This window comes from Centruroides sculpturatus, unplaced genomic scaffold (assembly GCF_000671375.1).
Source record: "Centruroides sculpturatus isolate CEXI.00-Female unplaced genomic scaffold, Cexi_2.0 scaffold1244, whole genome shotgun sequence".
NCBI classification, from domain to species: Eukaryota; Metazoa; Arthropoda; class Arachnida; order Scorpiones; family Buthidae; genus Centruroides; species Centruroides sculpturatus.
Genome location: NW_019385519.1, coordinates 217,113 through 229,590, shown reverse-complemented (window position 1 = coordinate 229,590; position 12,478 = coordinate 217,113). Strand labels below are relative to the sequence as shown.

General features: G+C 25.9%; 1 protein-coding gene across 2 annotated transcripts in view; it reads right to left on the bottom strand.

Annotated features, from left to right (window-relative positions):
- The window catches only part of LOC111639750, a 39,844-nt gene continuing 27,366 nt past the window's right edge, over window positions 1-12,478 (bottom strand). The window contains exon 4 of one of the 2 annotated variants that reach the window (XM_023385693.1): window positions 1-983. In XM_023385693.1, coding sequence (XP_023241461.1) covers window positions 289-983 — 695 coding nt within the window. In that variant the 3' untranslated portion in view covers window positions 1-288. Of the gene's footprint in view, window positions 984-4,645; window positions 5,395-12,478 lie in introns of those variants that run through there. The other variant, XM_023385692.1, reaches the window with a different exon arrangement.

Sequence of the window (12,478 nt, the reverse complement as noted above, 5' to 3'; positions counted from 1 at the left end):
TCCCATAAGCTCAGTTATAAATTGGAATTACATTCCTTCAAATACAGTTTTAACTATGTAATAACACGTTGATGTGACAAAACTTGAAGTATTAAACTATAGCATTTCATACAGTCTTAACGAAAAATTTATTCCAATCGTAAAAGTGGAAGTATAATATACATAATATACATTGAAACAATACATATCAAACTTTTACAACAATTATAAAATTAATAAAAAACACAAAATTTTAATATAAAAAGTTATAATACAAAAATGTTAACGGTGGGAGGAAAAGTATAACATTCAATTTATATAACAAATGTAAAAATATAACAGAGTATAGAAGTATATAAGTAAAAATGGAAAAATATACATAGAATGCCTTAATAGTTGTCTTCTGTATTTATAAAATCCTACAAACACATTTACAATAATTGGAATTTCAAGATATGTAAGAATGCTTTTCAGGCAATCCATCGTCACGTGTTCGATAATTTCATAAATTTTTGCTTTCAGTATAGGATTGGGAGATGCATTAATAAAGGTTTTTGCAGCCCACGCCAATGCCTGATTAATTCCAAATATCTTTATAGCTTCGTAACGCCCAATTTTAAGAAGTTGAATAGATTCTACTTCTACGGAATATTCGGTCACTATTAATGTAATTTTCAAATCTAATTTGCTGAGATTGATTTCTGCATGACCACTCAATGCAATTAAAGATGAAAAATCAAATTTTGCAATTAATTTGACATTACGTACCGAAAATCTTCCCTCGACTTTTATGTAATTTTCCGAGAATGAAAAGTTACAAGGACTTTCACGAGTTATTGAACTTAAACCGTAAATATTAAAATCATATACTTTAATGAAATCAAAGATTGGATATTTTTTGTTAAATATTAATTTACACGAATCTTTATTCGTTAAAAGTCGTTTTCTCATCTTGAATCGAGTTAGGAATGTGTCAGTATATTTATTTACATTTCCTGTAAAATCTGAAAATAAAAGAAACATTAAGTTTTAAAACTATAGCAAATAAATTCAAAATTATAACAAAAATTTCAATAATTATTATTTATTACAATGATAATTTTAAAAGTTCTTCTTTCTCCAAAAACGGGTACACAATAGTTAAAAATTTCAGAATTAAAAAAAAAAAAAAGTGACTATTTATAATTTTAAAGTTCAAGTTTGAGTAAAATACGTGAAAAAATTCGGATAACTCAAATTTTTTTTAACTTTTTTAAACCTAGAGTCTTAATTACCCTTTTTGATATATTGTTAATGTGTGGTAACATAACCACTCAGCATATTAACAGATGTGCCGCATGAGAATTCAAGATCTGAATTGGCGAGAATCTTTTACTTTAGCATATGATTGGCATCATTCTCCGTTCTGACTGATTCGTGTGTATTGTAGGATACTTGTAATTTTTACTTGAGTTTCATTCAACTATAATGGGTGAACAGATGAAATGAGTTCAGAAGCGTTGATGCCAAGAGGAAATTCGTCTTTATACTAAGAATATCTGATTAGAAAATCTTATCAGATATTCTTAGCATAAAGACAAATCGATTTATTACACGTTCATAAAATTTTTCAACAACATATCGAAATTTTCGATAAGTGCACGAAAAGCAACAATTTCCTAAAGGAAGGAATGATAATTTACAGCATCCGTGAAAAAACAAAATATTTTATAAATAGAAAAATTTATTTATAAAATAAAATTTTATAAATATTCTTCCAAAGAAATTGAAGCCACACAGCGATTGTTTTGCCGCAGTACTTTATTTCTGTAATGTGTCACTCTTTATTAAACATATTTTGAAGAGCTATTGTGATAATGGAGGAATGGAGTCTGGAATTAATTTTTGAAAAAGTGGCACCATAAAGAAATAAACTACTCCAGCAAAACAATCGTTATGCAGTTTAAATTTTTTTAGGGAAAAATTCACTTTATTATTATATCAATTGTAAACGGTCAAGAAAAGAATTAAAAAAAAAAAATTTTGCCACAAACTTAATTAAAACGTTTTCAATCAGTTCTAAAATTGAAAATTTAATAGTTTTAAGAGCATCGGATTTAAACAGCAACTGTTTAAATCCGATCTTAACTCAACTCGCAACGAGTTAAGATTTAAAAATTAAGTTAAAATTTAAATCATTTATAAATAAAAATTCTTAATTGAAATTTTACAAACTATTCGATTTCCAGAATTTTGAAGTAATTTAATAAAATAATCAAAAACAAATTTCATAACATTTTCCCTATAATGTAGGAAAAATATAAATTTATATTATTATTATTCTATTGTTTTTATAAATAAAATGTTACCTTGAACCTGAAATTACTCATAAACTAAATGTGTGTGAGTAATTTACTTAACTTACGTAACTTACCTCACAAGATGATGTAGGAAACAAAATTAAATTAGTAAATTTGTATAAAATAATATAATTGATACTTAGCTTAATTTAGATTAAAAATCGAAAAGTTTCATTCGGAAATTATTTAATAATTCTTTCGTTTTCAGCTAATTTATAAACCTGAAGTCGAAAATGTATATTCTACTCCGGATCAAATTCTTATAAATGAATGAATAAATTCAACTTCAGAGTACTGAGAAATATAAAATATTCTTGACTAACAGATTGATTGATTAAATAATTAAAACAAAGTGCCATCACATTATAGGCTATACGGTCGGCCAAAATTGTGTTCATTAAAGAAGGGCATGATCAACAATAAGCCCAACTAGCGTGGATAAGATATGGAGAATAATTGTTATTTAAATGTGATTATTGTTGGCGTAAACACAATACAAAAATTTATAAATGTTTATAAAGCATTGATTTCATTAAAATATTTTCATATTTATTTCTCGTCTTTCTTTTTTTTTTTTTTTACTTTTAAACTCATTGTGTAGTCGTCATATTTCATAGTATGAATATGTAAAGGCATTCCTGTTTTCAACCTTTATTAACGGAGGGTGGGAAACGTCGTTCCCAGTGCTGGGAGTAATTAGGAACCATTTTAATTAAATAACGCCGCTAGTCGATAGTTCTTAAAGATGGTCGCCTTTTTAACGGTCGCTTTCGCAACTACACCATAAAAACTCCTCTTATGCAATTTCCTGAGAGAATAAAGAGGAAGAAAATGATTCTGATTAACTGCCGTTGGAATCGGTTTTGAAGTTTTCTCCATTAAAAAAAAAAAAGAAAAAATGGAATCGGTTTTGAAGTTTTCTCCATTAAAAAAAAAAAAGAAGAAGAAAAACAACTTTCTATCAATGCCTTTCTCGTGCACGGTCGCAGCCATGTTTGCTCAATCAGAAAAAACAGCCTTTCCAGGTGCTTCCAAAAAATACTCTCGAATCAGATTTTCGCTGGTTTCGCAACACCTGCTCTGCTCGAATTTACGAACTTGTTTTAAAATTTTGCAAACTATTCCATTTCCAGAATTTTGACGTAATTTAATTAAATAAACAAAAATACCATGAAAACCTGGGTTCATATCCTATCCTTAATCCCCACAGTTTATTTTAATTGAGATTTGCTTACAGGCTGAATAGACTAAAGCTGAAATCCTCATAATTTTAGACCCTCATAATTGTTGTCTTTTACTTTTGCTTCCTAATTTTTTACTTTCATAATTTCTGGTTTCATAAATTTTAAGCATCGAGAAAAATTCGAAAAAAGTCTAGAAAAAGTGCTTTAATGAATAATTAATTCAAATTCAAATAATATGTTTATGAAATTCATTTAAATTTTTAAATGACTGCTTATATTATGAAAGAAAATATCACTGAAAATTGTATCCTTGCACATTATTTCTAATAGTGAACAGGAGAGTTTAACTTGAAAAGTAAAGCCTCATACTTATTTCTAGTATAGGACCATTATAAAATATTAATTGTTATTGGATGGTTTTTTTTTATTAATGAAGATTAAGTTAGGATTATATTCTGAGAACCATTGTTTTATGATTTATAAAACAGAATTATCTGGATAGTAGCATGAAGATGGGTTATTCCTGATTCAGCAATTCTACGTTCAATTTTATTCAGGTTTCAATTGCTTTCTTTTTATCCAAATATTTTTTAATATTTTCTTAACAAGGGGAAAGTTGTGAAAAATGAATAATTATTAGAAAATTTTAAAAATAGGCATAAAACTGTTCACTGAGAAATTGCTATGAATAGTTATGCAATAAGAATTCATAAAATGTTCTATTCTTTTATTGGTAATTATAAATTCTATTGTAAATCAGATCATTAACATACAATATTATTGCCTGCTGACAATAACATCCTAATTATCTGGCAATAATTGAATATATTAAATCCTGTTTATTTCTATAAAACTTTTTCTGCATATTTCTTTCCAGAAAAATATTTCTAACATTCTTTCTATGTTATATGATCATAGCTACAAATTATACTTCTGTAATTTCACGAAATTTTTAAATTTTATTAATAAACTTTGCACAAAATTTACGAATTTTGTGGCATTTTTAACATAAACACAATATTTTATTAATTGTTTTTGTAACAGTATGAATCTTTAAAAAAGACGATGATAATTAAATTTCATTAGTTAACTCCGTAAGCTATTATAAAAATCAGTAACAAAGCAAAAAAACAAATTGACATTTTATTATAGAAAATTATGTACATAAATATTTTAATTTAGAGATATATTTTAACACAGACCTATGTATTGTGTGAAAAATCGAAGTAGACTATAAAAATATATTAATACAAAAGGTATTAGGCATAGAGAATATTTAATAAGTTGTTTTCTCTGCTTGTATAATCCAATATATATTCTTACAGGCAATGGTACAATATACGTTGAAAGAATACTTTTCAAAGATTCTGTGGCTATATGCTCTATAGAATTAATAATCTTTCTCTTGAGCGTTGGATCAACAGATGCATTAATCCAGAGTTTTGTTGCCCAAGCCAAGGCATTATTGATTCCAGTTATTTTTATAACTTCATAATGTCCCAGTTTCAATATTTGAAGCGATTTAACTTCTAGGCAATGTTCGGTAACTACTAATATAACTTTCACATCCATACTGCTTAGAGTTGCTTCAAAGTGTCCTCCTAATGCGAATAAAGAAGAAAAGTCAAATTTGGCCATTAAACGTACGTCTCTTACAGAAAATAAGCCATTGACTTTTATGGCTTCTTCTAAAAATGAAAAGGTACAATCGCTTATTCGAATCATCGAACATAAACCATAAATAACGAAATCGAATATTCTTACATAATCATCGATTTTATATTTCTTTTTGTTTGGTAGTCGATACGAATCTTTCTTCGTTAAAAGTCTATTTCGTAACTTAAATCGTGTTAGAAAAGTATCAGTATATTGATTTAAATTTCCAGTATTATCTGAAATAAATTAAGAAATTAATTTTTTAAAATTCTAATGTAATTTATTAAATTTAAATTTTATAATTACAGAATCGAAATATTAGAATGGTTACAGATAAATAAACGTAACAGGAAGCGAAGAAGCAAGCATAAAAGATAGAAAGTTAGTAACAATAAGTGAAATTTTTAACTGCACATATTAAACAATATATTTATTAATAACACTCAAGTTTTTATTAAAAAAAGCACTTATTGAATTTTAATAGAGCAACATTTACAACTTTGTTAAAGCATTTAGTTTCTTTTAATACAACATTTTAGATATTTTATAGTACAAAACTCCAACGAAAAATTGTGAATTTTTAAATAATCAAATGCAGTTTAAACCAGATATTATAATTTTTTTATAATAGTTAAATTTAAGTTTAAAAAGGTTTTAATTGAATTTATTACCGCATTTCTAATTGTTATATGGATAATTCATCATAAATTGAAACTATGTACTCATATTGCAGCACATGTACTCACAAAAGCTAATGATTTCTTGTTCCTTACTTTCATTAGCAAAAAGCAATCCTTTTTCTTTATACTGGTGAAAGTAAAGAATAAAAAACAGCTATTTGCTCTGAAGAAAAGTCTAAATTCGATTTTAAAACTGTCTTGTTTGCATGTCTTCATGTGTCTGTATTTAATTTTTTACGAACACAATAATTCTTTACAATGAGATTTAATTATTGTATAAAATTTTAGCTGGATAAATTTCTATTATTTCATCAAAAAGAAAAATGACAATCAATATTATTACATTAAACAAAAATTCTGATAAGAACTTAAAATTTCTAAAATTGTATCTCGATCTATCCTTTGCCATATATATATATATTTAATACCGCGAATAAGAGAAAATAAAAATTGTTATGTTTTTCCTGTTAAACTTGTATGTTAAAACTTTTTATATGTGACAAAAAGAGAGGGATGGGAGATTTATATTAATAATATGTATAATCTATACTGGAGATGGGGAACCTTTGTAATCTGATGCTCACATCCCTTGTCAAAGAGAGTATCGTATGTTTTATATTGTAGGCTTTATAAGTGTAGTGGAGACCCGAACTAGCTGTTACGACGTGTTTTTAACATTTTCTTCTAGATGCAACACTTCACTAAGAGTATGGCCTGTTCAAGAAGCGTATTTAATATGAAGTTTGGAATTTGTTATGACAAGCGAGATAAAGTTTGGTTCATGTCATTGTAATTTTATATCCTAAAAGAAATTTCTCTTGATTGTATTTCACGTGTAATTTTTGGTTTGAAGGTATGAAAGATTGTCATTGTGTATACTTATGTTACTTACAATTTAGCTTTAATTTCGCTCTGTAATCGATCAGTTTGTTTGCTTACTTGAGCAGAACTAAGTTAAAGTTAATAGCAACTCTTGGAGTTAGTTGTTACAACGCGAATAGAGCACATCGTTACATTGTAGCTTACTCCACGTTTTTAACGTATCATTTTTATTCGGTTTTCTCTTTAAAAAGAATAGTACCAACATAAGAGCATGAAGGAGCAATAAACGAAAACGTATATGAAAAAGCAGCAAATGGCGTTAAGGAAAGAAAAATCTGCAGATGATTTCTCAGAATATCTGAGGATAACTATAAAGTCAATTTCATGACATTCTAACGATATGTTATAGTGTTATTTTCTCCTTTAATATTCTGCCTATATCTGATTTTTACAAACAATTTGATGTAAGAATTTGTACTAACAGTGTGGGACAAGTTGTCACATTTGAAAAAGTCCCAAATATTCAAGATTTTTAAGTTTATAATATACAGACATTTTAACGGGGGGGAAATGTATGTAATTCCCAAAGATCTGCGAATTGGCTACTGAAAATTTTAATATTTCAGATGCAGTAGGAAAATTATAAAAAAGAAAAAAAAGATGCTAAATGCAATTGTAATAATTAGTCCAACTCTCCCCTATATACTCAATACAAGTACACGAAAAATAGGCAGGCATATATGGTATTACAGTTATAAATACATAGATGCCTTTATTGAAAAAGAAGCGAAAATATTTTTCTTCGCTAATAAAATTTATTATAGCGAAACTAAACTTATCATTTTATATTTTATCATGTCTTACTAGAAGAAACAAAGGGCCACATGTGACCTGAAGATCACATGTTCCTCAGCTTTATTTAGTATATGCGTTGATTATATTAAAAAATTATATAATAATTCTTTACAGTAATAGTCATAAAATTTTTATTAAATATTTTGTAATCGGATAATCTGAAAAAGCTGTAGTAGCAAATAAAGCAAGCTTTTAAAATATTGGCTTAATTATATCTTGTAAATAAAATGACAAATATTCAATGATGAAAGAATTTAATAGAATTATTCAATTATATTTAGATTATAAACTTAATTAGATATTTGGAACTGATTACAAATAATTCAACATCTTGTTTGATTATTTAAGTTAAACTGTATACATGTTACAAAGCATAATTAGACTATATACATACTAATTTCATGGTTATGCTGTAGTTAGAGATAAATTGAATAAAAACTTACAAGTGAATTAAGATGTTATAAAAAGAAATAAATTATTATAAATATTCGCAAAAAAGTGTTTGATACTGTCGGTACTCCCGACCCAAACCAATTTGACCCACTAGAGCAGTGAACCTTCCCAATAACCAAAAAACCTTTTATGACCCTTTGTCTTCACTTGTTCCTTTGTTCGGACTACTATCTGTCGACACGTACGGACATTCGTCCTACTGTTATGTAAAGACTCATTTGTACATTAATTCTTTGATTAAACGAAGATACCTTAACCAATACAATGTGTTTCATCTGTGTGTCTCTCCTCTGATTCCGGATTAACGACAGATACATTTGTTTTTATTTTTGTAAAAGAAAATATCCCTCAATATAATTTTTGCTTAATAGAAACTTTTTTTAAAACTTTAGTCATTTAAGTTAAATTGTTATAAAGACATATTTATAATTTTAAAACTAATATTTATTAAAAATCGCTTTATCCTCTATATACAATATGTTGAAAAATTCCTATCAGTTTTTAGATAATTACTGCTGTAACTACATATTCTGTAGTTTAATATTTCTGTACAATATTTCTGTTTAATTTTTTTATAGTTTAATAGGATTTATTATAAAACATTGTAAATTGATTTTTGTTTCTGTTACAAAATGAAATCAAAAAATTACAATATGCTTCAATAATCAACGAATTTAAATACTCGTTAAGTACAGTATATCGAATTCTTTGATATTTCTTCATCTGGCATGAAAAGCTTTTTAATACAAATTAGAATTAGAATAATTGTAAATATGAGTGATATAATTTGTATATAAGATACGTCGCTCGTTCTTATTTCTATGAACAAAATTCAATCAATACTTGAAGATTTAGGACTTTAAACAGATATTGTATATAACGAATGGAAATTCAAGGTAATTGTGACTAAAATAAATATAGATTTTAAAATTAATAATAATTTAATTTCACACGAAAATAAATATTTATTTTTATTTTAGATTAATTTAATATACAGGGCTTTAAAAAAAGAAGAGAAAGATAAATACAGTATTTATTCTTGTTTCCAAGTAAAAGTTTCAATAAAATTAATCAAAATTAAAATTGAAAATGTTCAATAAGTTTAATGTGCTTACCAACAATTTCTTTAATTGAAAATTTCAAATAAAACGTTATAAGTAAAATTTACTACTATAATCAATATTTATCCTATAATCTTAACAGAGCATTGTATAAGGAAGCAGTTCGCTTAGGAGAGCACACTTCCATGTTTCCGATTTTCTCCCATGTTTTATATACAGTATAACAATTTCCATAAATACTTTTATTCCTACGGTACTGTACTTATTTGTTTTATGTTGTACTGCACAAGTCTAATTATAAAACACTCAGAAATTGAGAAGATATTCACATCTTTTCACTAGACCTCTTTCTGTATTTCTGGAATGAAGTGAAAGTAATGCAACTGGTAAATATATTGTATCTACTCATTATTCGATAAGCCGATAAAATTGATGATATAAGAGTAGAAACCAATATATAAGTACAATAAAATTATGTGATAATGAATTTTAACATTTCCAAATATGTTGTAAGTTATATAGAGTTCCTAAGATTTGAAGGGGTAGAGAGATTCGAATACCTTGAACAACCCATGATGATTCTGTTATTTCGAGTAAGGAAATATAATTCAACGATTCCGAGAGTGCAGTCAAGAGCACCGTAAAAGTAAGCAAGAGTAAATACAGTCAAGTCTTAGAGCACCTCTTAAGCGGACTTGACTGTATTTTAGATTATGCTGTAATTATTCATTTTCTCTATTTTATACTTTTTAAAATGACATGTGTTATTCATTATTATATATAATAAATAGAACAATTTTGTGTATATTGATTCATATATCACTATATTACATATTAATGTTTATAATGTCTTGGAAGATCGACTCTGTCACATTCATATAATGAACTTATTAAAGTGAATTATGAGAGAATGTGTCATTATTATAGAATAATTGCAACCCAATAACTGAAACTATTTCTTTGGCACTTTAAAGAAAATTGTTACTATCACTCACAGAAAGGAAATCCCCATAGCAAAACTTACACCGTAAAAATATATTACTATGAAAAATATAAAGCGATGCTTTGAGATTAGAAAAATAAAGTTTATGAAATTATTTAACTTTTATATTAATTAACAAATTTACCAAATGATTCATCCTTGACTAACAACAATAAAACAGCCAATAAAGTACAGGGATTCATATCAGATTTATATAATTACTCCAGTTAATACTTTTTTTAATTCAATTCATTGCATATTTTTTATAGAAAATTTTAAAGAACTATTTAAGGTTTTAGCATGTTAAGGTGTTAGTCATTGCATTGAGAAAAATTAATGCTTTTTTACATCTATGTTAGTTCATGTTAGAAATAAGAAAGTAAGAAAGTATCTTACCTTAATGAGGCTTTTGAATGGATTCACACAAGCGTATTTTTAAACCCTTTTCATATACGTAAAACAAGGAAATTGATGCATTATCAAGCCAAGGTGTATTTAAGAAAATATTTTATTGCAGTTACCAAACAATTTTTCAGACTCAACCGAGTGTAACCCATCATAAAGACAGATACGGTATGAATGCAACGAGAATTTCAGTAATACTAAATTATATATTGTACTTCAAAATAATGATAATAATATTTAAAGTAATTTAAAAATAAAAATTTATCTGCAATTAATGCTGTAAAATTAGATTATGCGAAAATTGCAAAGTGACAAGAAAACATTTTAAAAAGCTAAATACAGCGTGTTACAATACTATAATAATTAAAAAATTTCGCTATTAAGGTATTTAAATTGTCATAAAGTTCTAACTCGTATAACATTAAAATCTACAGAAATTCCGCCACAAAATTCGCAATCTATGTAGTAAATTCATGAAATACAATATACTTAAAATTGTAATTCTATTCATAGATTTCAGCTTCAAAGAATTTCTAGAAATATTACTTTCAATTTAAGAATAACAAGTTATATGCGAAGAAGAATAAATAAATTATGTAAAATCAATCGAAAATTATTTTTTAAAGTCATTAAAATTAGAATAAAATTGAAAATTTTCAAGCAACTTTGAGAGGAATTTATCAAAATTTTACATTAATTTTAGGAGAACTTCCATCTTACAAGCTCTTATATTTAGAAGATTCAATTCATCATTCACCAGTTTTCATGTATCTGTTTTAAAAAGTTTTAAATGAGAAAATTATATAAAGATATTATATTCTTCTACAAGACTTTCATTACTCAACAAGTACGTAAATTATCATTTTCTCTGATTTCTAAATAATTTTTAACTGTAATATCACTTTTATTAAGTACAAAAGTCTTCTATATAATCGATGCAAATTTTAAAAATAATCATGATAATTCCTAATGATTATGTGGAGGAAACATATAAACTTTTCTAAAAATTTTGAACAATTTTTAAATAGATTGGCATAATTTTAGTATAGTTGTTTAAATAATAATTTATTTTATTTTCCTTTAACATATTTTATATCTATTTAGAATATTTCTTTCGATATATTAAAAATCTAAGCGTTATGTTATACAGATTAGGCTTTGGAACGAATTTAAAGATTACTGTATTAAATTTTCTTTGAATTACAAAGCATATAAACCTTTAATATTTCTTTTTAAATGTTACATTAATTAAATTATTATTTCATGGATTTCTCTAATTAAATAGCTCAAGAGTATGGTAGCTTTCCAGCAATATGCAATTATTTTCCAATATTGTATGTTTAATACTAATTTTCTAAATTAGTTTTGCTCTTGTGAATTAATATTCTTATTTATAAAAATATAAAAAACCAGAAAATTAATTCAGTTATTGTGAATTTTGCGATATTCACTTGCTTTATAAATTCTAATATCTATCTTTTAATTTAATAAAAACCAATGCTTATCTCTTAAAATATCAAGAGATAAACATTAATTTTACCAATTTCTATCACCTGATATTTAAAATATAGTTCAAAATTATATATTACTATAGTGATTTCATTACCTAAATTTGATTTATCAAAAATATTCATTGAATTTTTTAAAAAAATCGTCTTAAATTGGCCACAACATTAAATAAATATGTGTTATAAAAACCATTTTAAAAAAACTATAAAATTATAATTTAAAATATTAAATAAAATTACATAACAGTAGTTTTGATATTTGCAAAATAGGCAATAACATAGCATGATACAACACAGACAGTAAAGTCCTGAGTAAGAACAAGGAAATAAAGAACACTCTTAAGAGTACATTAAATATTAATAGTGTTTAAGCATTACAGTACATTAGAGCGTCGTTTATCCGAATCAATTGGGGACTGGGATTGTTCGTATAACTTATTTTTCGGATAACCAATTATGTACGAAAAAATATATTAATTTATCCCGTGTTGAAATTTTTCTCCATTGCGTGTCGCTTCGCGTTGAATTTTCGTCGATGTTAAGCCTAACGAAGA